This window comes from Xiphophorus hellerii, chromosome 5 (assembly GCF_003331165.1).
Source record: "Xiphophorus hellerii strain 12219 chromosome 5, Xiphophorus_hellerii-4.1, whole genome shotgun sequence".
Lineage (NCBI taxonomy): Eukaryota > Metazoa > Chordata > Actinopteri > Cyprinodontiformes > Poeciliidae > Xiphophorus > Xiphophorus hellerii.
The window spans coordinates 8,861,534-8,875,390 of NC_045676.1; the positions used below are offsets into that span (position 1 = coordinate 8,861,534).

The 13,857-nt window shown below is 40.4% G+C and overlaps 1 protein-coding gene and 1 long non-coding RNA gene across 4 annotated transcripts in view; one reads left to right on the forward strand and one right to left on the reverse strand.

Moving 5' to 3' along the window:
- Window positions 1–1,257: 1,257 nt before the first annotated feature.
- Window positions 1,258–13,857, forward strand: part of LOC116719711 (myosin-10-like) — an 87,371-nt gene continuing 74,771 nt past the window's right edge. For 2 of the 3 annotated variants that reach the window (XM_032562343.1, XM_032562345.1), the window contains exons 1-2: window positions 1,258–1,425; window positions 6,216–6,599. In XM_032562343.1, coding sequence (XP_032418234.1) covers window positions 6,255–6,599 — 345 coding nt within the window. In that variant the 5' untranslated portion in view covers window positions 1,258–1,425; window positions 6,216–6,254. Of the gene's footprint in view, window positions 1,426–6,215; window positions 6,600–13,857 lie in introns of those variants that run through there. The other variant, XM_032562344.1, reaches the window with a different exon arrangement.
- Window positions 7,935–8,876, reverse strand: LOC116719715 (uncharacterized). Its single transcript, XR_004339253.1, has 2 exons — window positions 8,562–8,876; window positions 7,935–8,243 (listed from the first exon to the last, which is right to left on the reverse strand). It is a non-coding gene; the product is annotated as an uncharacterized LOC116719715 (long non-coding RNA).

The window sequence follows — 13,857 nt, forward strand, 5'->3', positions numbered from 1 at the left end:
TTTATTGAAAGTTATAAAGAAGAGGGTTTGAGTCATTTTCTTTCGAAACACTTGCTGTATGTAACCGAGTTTAATAAATTACGTTCTATTAACGTAATTTAATGTTCTATTTATTACAAAAGCTTGGTTATAAAAAGACGTTTGTGTTGTACGTAACATCTTCCATCGTAAAAAAGATATGCCCGTATTAATTTTACCCTGATTACAAATAAAAAGTAAAGTGTTTAACAGGAACATTTCGTCAGTTGAGTTTACAGTAAAGAACAAGTAGCAAACTTCGAATCACCATGACAACTAGTCTGGTAATATTTTATGAATGGTTCTCTTGCTCCCCCTTGTGGCCAACTGCCTGTAGTGCCACTTAGTTGTGTTTAGGGTTTCATGTTTTGTAGTTCCACGTTGGATACTTTTTGTAATTTTTAAGGATGAGAAATTGTAAATTCGTCAATTTAGAACTTCTTAAAAGAAAGCAGAGAAAATCATTTTTTCTTCTATTAGTTGTGTTTTTTCTGCTTTCATTTTAACATCTCAGTAATTCAGCCTACATTCAGAAACATACAAAGTATAGGGAGAATTAAGATCTTACAAACAAGCAGTTTGGACAAACACTGATAAAAGTGTTAGTTTTGCATCCCAAGAGAAGAGGACTGTACTGTCAAACATGGTGGTGGCAGTATCTTGTCTCTGTTGCTGTCAGTGATACTGGTGCATTTCATGTGGTTATAAAACGTTTCCTGTCAAAGTGCCGCCTAGATGTTTGAAACATGGACTTCAATTGTGTGCCCAGGACAAAAATCCTAAATAAACACCAATGCTGGTTTTGAATTTTGAGAAACAAGACTCTGGGCCTGACATCATCTGCAGCCTTTACTGTCTCTAAATGACACAAAGGACTTAGCAAAAAAGACGTTTCAAAATAAGTTATGCGTGTCTGGTGCTTTTTTGGTTAGAATAAGTTTGTTATTTATTCACTAAAATTACTGAGCGGCAGAGTATCCAGAAATTTTACTCAGAATGGCAATATAATATTATAGTGTGGTAAAACTATAGTATTCTCCCCCCCAAAAAATGTAAGTAGTTGCTATCCACCTCTGTTTTCGCGTGCGGTAACGATCAAACTTTTAGCATAGAATTCCACTATTTCTTCTTTAACCAATCATGACACAGCAACGGACTTTGACAGCCAATCAGGATATGGATTGGCGTTGTGGGCGTTTCGTTCGGCGGTGCGGCGCATCCATCCTCCCTGTCCGGGTAGAGTTCGGTTGAGAAGGTGCTGGATGGTGGTGGGGGGTGTACCACTGATGAGAGAGCGGCCGAAGGAAGGAAGGGGACGCTTTAGTACGCGCTGAAGGACTGTAACGTTAATTCACTGGAAACCGAGCAGAAACACCAGGGCAGAGGTCCATCCATCTCCCGTGTGCGGTAAGTTGCGGAGAGAAGCCCGGGCCAGACGTTGTTCTTTTTTCCTTTTTTTTTTTCCTGGGATGTAGCGGCTAGCAACAGCCTCCGTTAACGTTAGCTAGCGGATTATTGTGCCATGACTTTTTAATGATGGAGGACCTTCAGCTTTGCTAATGTTAGCTGGCAACGCAAAGCCAACGGCTTGTTTCTAGCTTTAAAAATATATATATATTTTTGCTTAAAGAAGAAGTTTATTGTTTAAGAGCCGGTGTGGTCGCGACGTGGTCATTGTCCTGCTTTTATCCTGAGCCAGACGTCTTTGAGCCACCCACACCCATGATGGGATTTGCAAGAGAAGGCTGAACAATTCATCCTTAACTCCTGTTTTTTCCTCGGCATTTTCTACTTTATTTTCATATCTGGCAATATTATTAATTATGGTGATAACCCCCCTCCAGCTGGATCCAGCAGTTGAATTTGACTGGAAATAAACTGAGTTCTCGCAGGCATCTTTTGGGATCTGAGGCAACTTTGAGCTAACGTTAGCGAGCTAATTTAGCCGCTGCAGCTGTTTGGCCTGTCCAGGGAGAAGATCAGGCCGGGGAGAGATGTTTTCATTCATAGCCAACCTTTTCTAGATGCTAAACAGTTTTACTTTGGTGCAAAAATTAACAGTATATTTGTACCGTTACGTAGAAACATGTGAGATGACATTGACTGACGGGGGGGATGCTGGCAGACAATAATCAAAAGCCAAACTGATCCACCATCGTGTGACCTGACCCAGATAAATATCTAACCCCTGCCTCATTTCAACATGGGATCAGGCTGCATGTTAAAAAATATATCTGACCATGCTTTTTGATATAGCTGAGAATTATATTACAAATGCAAACTAAGCCCTTTTATAAACACTCAAATTTAAACACTCACTACACATGTTAAATGTTTGTTAATCAGGAATGAGTTTTAAGTTTGATTTAACGATTTTATATATTAACATTGAAAGGAATTGTAAAGTTTTCTTACTTTGTAATAGTGTAAAAAGTAATCTTCATAGTTTGATTGTAATGTTACCATGGTTACATTGTGACTCCATGACTTCGGTTTGCCCATAAACGCATCTCAGCAAATAATAATCAATTATTTCTGCTTGCTTTAAGCTTCGGCTCTTCTCCCAGATTCAATCACATCTGAATTAAAATGCTGTTATTGGTGCTGATATTCTGAACAGAACCTTATTAAGTTCTGCTTAAGGCCTCATATGACCTGCCAAGTTACGAAGCACACTTTATAGAAGTTTATTGCTGCAGTCAGTGCTGTACTTGTGTCCACTGTGGGTTATATAAGTAGCCAGCCATTGTTTCATCCAGTTATACTCGTCATTACTTATTAATTATTCTTTCATAGATGCAACAATCAGAGATTTTTGTGGCATTTTAAATATTTTGTAAAGCTCTCGCCTGTACGTTTTGTTTTCTCTTTGAGAAATATAAATAATAACAGGATAATTTTTTATGCTATGTGGACGAAATAACCTCTTCAACTTTTATAGAAAAAGAACATTCTCAGAAATGGCTCAAATTAAAGATTATTTTACTAATCGATTGTTCTGATGAAAACATCGGCACATTCTACAGATTTTTAATTTAATGACGTCAGCCTTTTTTACACAATATTAGAAGTACACTAAAATATGCAAGTAATCAAATAATTTAATCCGATGAATCGTTTCAGTCGTACTTGTTGACACATATTTCCACGTGGATGTGCTTAAAAATGTAACCTGCATAAACCTGTATACATTTGGACGGATGGATAAAAAAATTAATAGATTGATTAAGAATTGTTGGAAAGATCAACTGATGATGAATGAATACACATTTTTGAGGACGGGAAAGAAAATAGTCTGAAAATGTAAATATTTCTGTGAATCCATTTTTTTCCCATATGTGTCCTGATCCATTGTTTCCCCCAGGAAACTTGCTCAGACCGTTGGTAAGTGCACTAGGACAGTCATCCATGTTTTTGTGTTAAAAAATGCTAAGTTGACAGGAAATTTGAAAATCTCCCTTGGTTATATTATTGGAAGACATTATTATCAATATCTACAAAGTCTTAAAATAGGCAAACATAAAGAAATACAATAAATATAATATTTTTTTACTACATCCTGATTAAAATGACTAATATTTTATGATCCATGTCAGTTTATTCGCTGAAGTTGTTGGCATGTAAAGATAGGCAGTGGTTACAGAGCTCTGGTGAATGAAAAATATATGTACCATATGTGTGTGTGTGTATATGTATAAAACACAAAGAGCAGATCATTCAGTCTGTTGTAGTGGTATGGTTTTAGGCTTATTGTTTATTTAGCTATTATTAACAAGTGATTGCTGTGGTAAGAGGAGAAAACTATAAATATATCGCTGCACTTGACTATACTGTATGGCTAGCTCCATGGCTAGCTCATTGTTACTGTCTCTTACTCTGCAATAGACCCTTTTCACAGTGACGTCAGACAATGGCCGCCATAACTCAAAACTGGGTATCTTTACTTCCGGTGTGATTTTGCCTTGGGAACCAAGCTGAAAACTTCCCGTATTCTCATAATCTTAAGGATATAATAAAAGGTAAGTTTAATAATAACAGCATTTAAGTGTTAGATAGCTGTTACTAATCATTGTAAATTCTCTATCTGTGTATAAAATAAACAGCCTCCGATCGGAGAGTAAACCACCTAGCAGCAGCTTTAGCCACATTTAGGAAAAATATACTCTCTGTCAGCGCTGTAACGTTTAGAGGTTCACTTTCTGTGTTTTATAAAACAGTGTTTACGTGCTAGATAACCGTTATAAGTCATTGTCAATTTACCATTCTCCAACTGTATTCAAAGGAACCAGCTTCCGATCATGAGTAAACCAGCTAGCAGCAGCTTTAGCCACAGTTAGGAAACATATACACCGCCGCCTGTCAGTGATGTAACGTTTAGAGGTTCATTTACCGGTGAATCATTATTTTTTATAAGTTTAGAAAAAACAAGACAAAAGCCACAAATAACAGTTGGGCTTGACGATATTTCTGTTTTTCCAGCAACAAAATGCGCATCTCCATGCACTGTTCATGTTTCTGTCACTGCTAACTGTCACAGAGTCTCTCCCAAAGACGCAAAGAAGGAATAAAAATAAATACACAAGAAAATATTAATGTGCAATGATTTGGATAAATAACTTTAATCTGATTACTGGATTTGAAATACGAACTCGTTAGATTATTCGTTACCGAAAAAGTGGTCCGATTAAAGGCATTACAAAGCAGCGGCGGCACCGGACATCTCTGCTTATAACAAACAAATCCCTATTTTATGGGATGAGTGGCAACTCCAGTCTATAATTTAATAATCTGATCAAGATTAGAGCCTAAAACGTTATAGTTCAAAAACAGTAAAAAGTTCTGGTTAAGGAACAGTTATGTCACGTAGTTAGCTAGCTAACAAAATTCACTAATGCTAAGCTAACGGTTACGCAAAACAAAAATACCTACCTTCATAGTCAAACAGGTATTGTTCGGTGAAGAATTTGTAGCCTTTGTCTAATTTAGATTTTTTTGTCAGAGAGAACTGGTTTGCAAATCGTGATATATCTTCAAATCTTATTTTAGGCAAATGTTTTAGAGACTGTGTAAACTCCATGCTCCGGTGATCTGTCTGATCAACATATGCTGTCAGATTTATACATCTCTCTCTCTCTCTCTCTCTATATATATATATATATATATATATATCACATATATATATATATGAAATAGACAACTTTATCATTACTTACTATGTACACCGGAACTAAGGATACACAGCTTCGAGCCAAAACGGAAGTTGTGTGACGTCATGTGAAAAGGGTCTATTGTGGAGTCACAATGTCTGGGATCATGAGCGCCCCCTGCCATGACGCCATAGAACTGCCTGCCTCACCTCGAATCTGTTCTCTGCTGTTTCTGATCGCTCCTCAGCACACGAAACACATTACACACACAGTTGGTCACAACAAACACTGTACATTATATGCATAAGCTAAATTATGGAAAATCAGTTTATAAATTAAATGTTTTTTTCGCCATTTCATTGGCGATGTACAGACAGGAGGAACATGCTCCCATAGACTGGCAGCCAGTGCAGTTAGCGAGAGGTTGCGCAATCAGCTCGCTGCTGCCTCACCAGCTGTGCTTCGGAGCATTTGAATGGGAAAATGCGAAAATTCAGCGATTTTGTAGAAAAAATAATCAAAATTGGTGAAGCTAAATAAAAAATAAATACTTTACTGTACAAACCACAGGATGAAAATAGCAATATAAATTATTTTATCACTATATATTTCCACCGAAAGGCTTATAATACACAGGGGGAAACTACCTGAAATGTAATGAAATTCTAGACTTTCCTGGACTTTATTCTTCAAGAATCCAATCATCTGCAATTAACTGTGACCTCTTAAACCACAGGTGTCAAACTCCAGTCCTCAAGGGTCGGTGTCTTGCAACATTTAGATGTGCCTCTGCTGCACCACACCTGAATAGAATAATTAAGTCATTAAGGCTCTGGAGAACTTATCTACACAAGGAGGAGATAATTAAGCCATTTCATTCCAGTGTTTTGTACCTGTGCACATCTAAAAACTGCAGGACACCTGCGCTTGAGGGCTGGAGTTGACACCCCTGTCTTAAACTGACCTTTGGCAGATTTGATCCAAATCAAAGCTGCGTCGTCTTTAGTGTGAATGATAAATTGAAGAACTTTAATTTTCTCCTCCCTGCAGGTTGCCCCAGATTGCCGTGCTTCTGGTTTTCCAGCAGTAATGTCACAGAGGAGTGGGCAGGATGACCCGGAGCGGTACCTCTTCGTGGACCGTGCCGTCGTGTACAACCCGGCAGCTCAGGCGGACTGGACCGCCAAGAGGCTGGTGTGGATCCCGTCGGAGCGCCACGGCTTCGAGGCGGCGAGCATCCGTGAGGAGCGCGGGGATGAGGTGGTGGTGGAGCTCGCCGAAAACGGGAAAAAGGCGGTGGTCAACAAGGACGACATCCAGAAAATGAATCCGCCCAAGTTCACCAAGGTGGAGGATATGGCTGAACTCACATGTCTGAACGAGGCGTCGGTGCTTCACAACCTGAAAGACCGATACTACTCCGGCCTCATCTATGTAAGTACAAGGAGAATTAAGATCTAATGGACATATCAGGGTAAGATTTTATAGAATCATTGCAATTTACCACGCTTGGATAATAACTGCATGATTTGCTTCTGAGCTGGTATTGCTTCCAGCAGCACTACAGAATAAAGTGGATATAAATTATAAATGGATAGAATCGTATTTTAAAGTCCATCTAGCATGCTGTCAGCTTCCTGATATGGATTCTTTTAGGATGCTTCTCTTTTTAACGTTTACACAGAATGCTCTGGTAGACAGACACCGTGGTGCCTGCTCAGGACTCAGAGGGGATTCAGCTCCCATCTGACCCTGGGATAGCAGCAAAAAGAGCTAATTAAAGTTTATGAGTGATCTGGACATGTTAGCGTTCACATTGCTTTAAAGCTGCAGTATGCAACTTTAATAAAAAATATATTTTTACATATTTGTTGAAATATGTCACTTTGTTGTGACAGATAATCAGTGAAAAAATCCAACTCCTTTGTCTTCTCCCAGCGCTCACTATATTATCTAGAAACATCGGAGCTCATAGGAGAGTTTTAGTGCTGTCAATCACCCTCTCTGTTGCGCTGCCCATCCCTCCCTTTCAATCCTCTAACTCTCTGCTACGCTTCAGCTAGCAGATCCTGTTATGAGTGCTCAGGGTAGTTACCATGGCAAACAACTTACCTGTAACGGTAAGTTGTTTCTCCACAATTAGCCCTTTTAGAAGCGAGTACTTGGGGTTGATTGACAGCACTAAAGCCCTCCTCCTGGCTCTGATAGGTTGTTTTGGTCAGTAGCATTGCATTTCTCCAGTAATAGAGAGGAAGAAGGTGGAGGAGATTCATCTTTTTACAGATATTATACTGTCACAACATGGTGATTGTTTTAACAAATATGTAAAAAACATTTTTATAAACGTTACATACTGCAGCTTTTAGTAGTTTGAATAGGGAGTAAATACATTCACTCGGTGACGAGTTTAATAAATGTGCTGTAATTTTATACCTCTCAACAACTCTGTTTGTTATTATTGGAGATTAATTGATTCATCTTAAAGGGTTTCATCTCTGTTTTCTTTTTGCGTTTTTTTCTATCTCCTTTTCCAGCTGATTTCATAGGTGCTCTGTTCAGAATAACTGGCCTTTAAAGTGTAACCAACTAGTGTAACTTACGAATAGATAAGTTGAGAAACTTAGATTTCAATGTTGAAGTTACAGTTAGTCTATCTTTCTAAGTTCAAAAAGGAGGATAATAAGTACAAACAACCATATTATCAAGAATGAACAGATTATTTAATACAACTTGAAACAGAATATTACGGTACAGTTTTTTTTTTGTTCCAACATAAAGTGTCCACCTTTTTTATCAGGCAGTGTATTTTCTTTTGGTTCAGATTCCTTATAGTTCAGTTCGTCCTTTGGAAGTTTTGTTTTCTTAGTTCAGTAATTTAAGTCAGTCAGTCAAGTCTTTGTTAAATGGCCATGTGTTTCTTTGGATCCAAAATCTTATCTTATCCGGTGCAAAGTAGGCAGCGGATCCAGCAGTCCCAGGTCTTGAGTTGAACCCTGGAGCTCAGCAATCCAATCCAGGCCTGCGATGCTATGCAGCTGGACAGTCTTCAAAGTTGAATGGGGTTCTAAAAAAACCCACCTGCATATATATAGAACTTAATTAACTATTAAGTTTCAAAAGTATGCAGGAAGCAATAAATTCCATTTATCACAAAAATAATATTCAACTAATGGCAAGCTTGCAAAACAAACGTATCACACTGTATCCGACCTCTTAGTTTGTACATAACAAAAAATGCAATACAGTGAAAATCATCATTTTAATCTCACACATTCCTCCGATTGGTTTTATTTACGTTTCTCTGTTCTTCCTTGTCGGAATATATGAGCAGTAATGCCTATGACGCCAGTTAGCATTAGCTTAATTTCGGTTGCAAAAACACGTTACAACACTCACCAGAGAAAATCACAGTAAAAATGTGTTTTACTGCCAGGGATCAGGTCACGGATCTTCTTTTCTCTTAACCGTTACCGGAATTAATCAAGAATTTATCTTATAGCATGCAGTAATTCGCACAACGTGCTACAGCCAGCTACGGTTTTCTTCTTCTTCTAATAGTTTTCTGCTGTCTAAACCAGAGTGTAACTCACAAGCCACCTGCTGGCGGTTTCTGGTATGACAAGAAAACTCAAAATGAAAATATAACTAAATTGCTGGGAACATTAAATAACAAAACAAAATCCTACAGAAATAAAATACCACTAACAGTACCACACATATACATGTGGGTTACATCCTCCCCCCCATTAATTGCATGCGTCCCTGCATGTCAACATCTCCTAAGCATCAAATACAGGGGCATAAAAGTCACGTTCAAGGGCTAGTTGCAGTGCGTTGTCTAAGCCACCAAGTAAAGACTGCATAACTACCACAAGTGGGTTTCCTAAGGATGGGTAGGTGAGTCTCTTGGGATGGGTTCTTTCTCTAGTTGATCTCCTTACTTCAACATTCCCTTCATGGTTGTCCGTTCCAATAGGGATAACAGTTTCAGATGTTTCAGAGTTGCCAATATCTATTATGACATGGTCTGGTGGTTGGATGGACATTCGAGGTGTGGGTGACTGGGTTAACTCACCCTTGAGCTGCTGCCCTTCTGATATGGTCTCTGTTGGCTCTTGTGGCTCAAATGGTGAAGCTTCAGGATTAAGTGATGGCACTGAAACATGTTCGTTTGTCACGTCCTGTTCTGTATTGTCAGTTTCTGTTCTCTCACTGGCAAGTTCATTTGTGTCCAACACTTGGTCTTCAGATCCAATTTGCATGTCTCTGTCCTGTTCATCATCGTTTCGGGTTCCAACATCAGTCACCATCTTTGTTGGAGGATAGTAATAATACTCCACATCTTCATCCTCGCTGTCCAGCAGCGAATCCTCTGGAACTTCATGTCCAGCACCTCTTTTTGTCGCACTTGACTGCAGTCTTTTAGACTTCCTTGTTTGGGTTTGTGTTATGGGCTCAGGTTGCTCTTTTGCAACTGACAGAAAACCACAGGGTAGTAACAAGTCTCTATGCAAGACTCTTTCTGGACCCACATCATCAAAGGGAGCTACTACATAAACAGGGAGGTTTTCTATCTGTTTAATCACTTTGTAAACAGTGTCAGTCCACCTGTTGGAAATCTTGTGTTTACCACGGAGACCTACATTTTTCACTAACACACGATCTCCCACTTCGAGCTTAGACTCCCTCACCTTGTTGTCAAATCTCTGTTTGTTGTAAGAGGCAGTCTTTTCGCTATGTTCAATAGCAATTTTGTAACTCTCTGTCAAACTGTCTCTGAGGCCTTTTACATACTGACTATGTGTTTCGCCCCTCCCAGTAGGCTTGTCGAGTCCAAATGCAATGTCAATGGGTAAGTTTGGTTGTCTTCCAAACATGAGCTGATAAGGTGAGTATCCAGTCGTGTCATTTTTTGTGCAATTATAGGCATGCACCAATGGCTGCACAAAATCTCTCCACCTTAACTTATCCTCTTCTTGTAAGGTGCCCAACATGGCAAGGAGTGTCCTGTTAAATCTTTCCACAGGATTGCCACGTGGATGATAAGGAGTCGTTCTTGTTTTTTTTATTCCAAGCAGATTGCATAGCTCTCTGATCAGTGTGGACTCAAAATCCCGGCCCTGATCACTATGCAAACGCTCCGGCAGGCCGTAGTGAATAAAAAAATTATTCCACAAGGCTTTGGCCACGGTTTTTGCTTTTTGGTCAACTGTGGGTACTGCCACTGCGTACTTGGTGAAGTGGTCAGTGATTACGAGTATATTTTTTGACCCTTTTTCATCGGATTCCAAGGACAGGTAGTCCATGCAGACTAGCTCCAGCGGTCTGCTGGTACAAATGTTCACCAAAGGAGCACTGTGTTCAGCTCTGGCTTTTTGTCTGATGCACCTCTCACATGTGTGTATTTTGTTGTTTATGTCAGTGAGCATGCGTGGCCAATAAAAGCGCGCACGAACCAGATCTGTGGTGCGATCTACACCCATATGTCCCATACAGTCATGTAGGCTGTCCAAAGCCTCATTTCGAAAAGTCCTCGGCAGAACTAGTTGGAAAGATGGTACACCATTTAGAAGTCTTTTCCGGTAAAGCACTTCATCTCTCATAACTAGTTGGTCCCATAGCCGTAACATGAGCTGGACTTCTCTGTCTTCCTTTTGTTGCGTTCTGTGAGGTGGTCTCCTCCCCCCCATTAACAAGGTTACGACCCTGCTGATGGATGGGTCTTTCTTCTGCTCTAAAGCCCAGTCACGTTGAGACATTTGTGGTAAAGTGCATGAGCCAGGCAAAATGTCTGTGTGGCTGTAATCTGGTGGAATAGCATTTGCATCAATAGCAACACACTCAATAAAGCCAAGGAAGGGCAACTCAGACTGTGGTTGAAATTCTGAGTGGACAATGTGTCGTTGGCATATTGCACGTACTACTTCTGGAGAAACAGTCACGTTCTGAGTGATGTCAGACATGAACCGGTCAATACGGTCGTCCTCATCTTTAGCAGAGTTGTCCATTTCATCTTGTACATGAGGTCTGCGGGAGAGACCGTCGGCATCTTGGTTTGATTTTCCAGCCCTGTACTGAATACGAAAGTCAAAGGTGGCAAGTGCAGCCAACCATCTGTGACCAGCTGCATCTAACTTGGCGGACGTCAGGACATATGTTAAAGGGTTATTGTCCGTCACAACAGTAAACTTGGCACCATAGAGATAATCGAAAAACTTGTCCGTTACTGCCCATTTTAGGGCAAGGAACTCCAGTTTATGTGTTGGGTATCTTTTTTCACAGTTGGACAGACCCCGGCTTGCAAAAGCTATTACTCTCAGATGCCCATCTTGCTCTTGGTAAAGAGCTGCACCGAGTCCATGAATGCTTGCATCCGTATGAAGGATGTAGGGCTGTTTAGCATCTGCAAAGCCTAAAACTGGAGCTGTTGTCAGTTTGTGTATCAGAGTGTTGAAGGATTCGTCACAGTTGGCCGTCCACTTATCAGCAAAAGGTCTCCTTGGATCTATAATAGAGCTGTGCTTTGTTCCGGCTCTGTTAGACCTTCTGGGGGGGTAACAACCTGCAGTGAGATCATTTAAGGGCCTTGCGATTTTAGAGTAGTCCTTAATGAACCTCCTGTAATAGCCTGCAAACCCTAAAAATGATTTGAGCTCTTTTATGTTTCTAGGTTTTGGCCAGGTGGTGAGGGCAGCTATTTTTTCAGGGTCAGTCTCCACGCCTTTCTCTGAGACAATGTGACCGAGATATTTAACAGACTTCCTGAAAAAATGGCACTTGTCCGGGGAAAGTTTTAGTCCAAATTCTCTGAGTTTTGACAGGACACGCATGAGGCGCTCCTCATGCTCCTCCAATGAACTTGAGAACACAATGAGGTCGTCCAGAAAGACTAGGACCTCTTTGAGGTTGAGACTTCCCATGCACTTTTCCATAACACGTTGAAATGTGCTAGGCGCATTGGTGACTCCCTGGGGCATTCTATTAAACTCCCAAAATCCCACAGGAGTAACAAATGCTGTCTTATGTTTGTCACTTTCCTCAACCTCAACTTGATAATATCCAGATTTTAAGTCCATAACAGAAAACCATTTTGAGCCTGTTAAGGCTGAAAAAGCTTCTTCAATGTTTGGTAGGGCGTATGCATCTTTGATGGTTTGATTGTTTAATTTTCTGTAATCGACGCATAACCTAATGGCCCCGTTTTTCTTTTTAACCACCACAATCGGTGATGCGAATGGACTCTCAGATTCACGAATAACGTTAGCCTCACAAAGTTCTTTTAAATGCTGTCTGACAGCTTCATAGTCCGAGGGGTGTATAGGTCTGGGTCGTTGTTTGAATGGAGTTGCATCCGAAAGTCGAATGTGATGCTTCACAGCAGTTGTGTGTCCATAATCCAAATCATGCATGGCAAAAACATCTGACATTGAGTTGAGCTTTTCCATAATTCTCTGCCTCCATTCTTCGGAGAGAGGAGTATCAGTTAAGTCAAACTTAAGTGGGCTGTCTGTAGTGGTTCTGATGTTATCAAACTCAGCAACAGACTTTGGAGACTGAGAGCTAGTCCTTGTGTTACTACTCAAGCCTGAAGCTAAAGAGCACACTGACAAGGGGGCATATAGTTCAGCCACTGTTTGACCAGCAGGGATTTTGATTGTATGAGCACTCTCGTTCTTGACCAGAATAGGAAGCTTAAAAGAAGCCTTTGAGGGAGCTGTCATAATGTAGTTGCAAAATAGGAAACCCCCAGGCAAGCATGATGCTGTGGATTCTACTAGCAGAGGACTACCTGGGTTTATATCAACATGTCTGGCATAGCCTGTCAATACAGCTTTTTCACCAGCTGGTACTGCGACACATTTTCTGCTCAACAGCTTAACTTTTCCTGTTTTACCACTTCTCTTATCAACTTTGATTCTGTTGAACATGGTTTGGATCACTGGAATGCTGTCACAATGTCTGACACTTGTGTCTGACTCTTTGTAGGATGTGAATGTCTCATAAAGCACATCCAAAACATTTGTCCCAATGAGAACTGGAATCTCTTGGTTTGATCTGCAGTCTGGTACAATGAGTGCTAGGGTATTCACTTCCTCAGGTCTCCCAGTAATCTCTTTTGGAAAACACAAATTGAGTTCTATGTAACCCAAGTAGGGTACTTGCTGACCCCCTGCGCCCTCTATGTCAAGCAATTTGGCCACAGACTGAATCGGGCGTGCAGGTAGGTGTAGTTTGTGAAATGTCTCTGATACTGTGGTTACCTGGGAGCCAGAATCTAGAAGACACACGCTGTGAACCCCATCAATAGTCAAGCTAGCAGTACGTTTTGACCCAACCAGAGCACTCAAAAGAGCCTCCTCCGATAATGCTGAACAGGAGTTGGTAATGTCATCTATTTGTTCCAGTCTTTTGTTTTTTTGGTTATCTTGTGCTAGCTTTGGACTTTGCTCCGAATTGGGACTAAACTCTGGTAAGGTCTCAGTGCGTCCCCCTACTGAAACCCTGTCCAGTTTAAAGCTGGGGCATATTTAGCTTGCCACTCTTGCTGTTTCGTCTTTAATTCTTTGTTCTTTTTATCAACAAGGTCTTTGTTTGGAGCATTGATGCACTCTCGGGCAATGTGGTTATTTTCACCACATTTAAAACAAAACCACGCTTTTGGAGCTGATCTGTGTACAGGTTGATGTGCTTG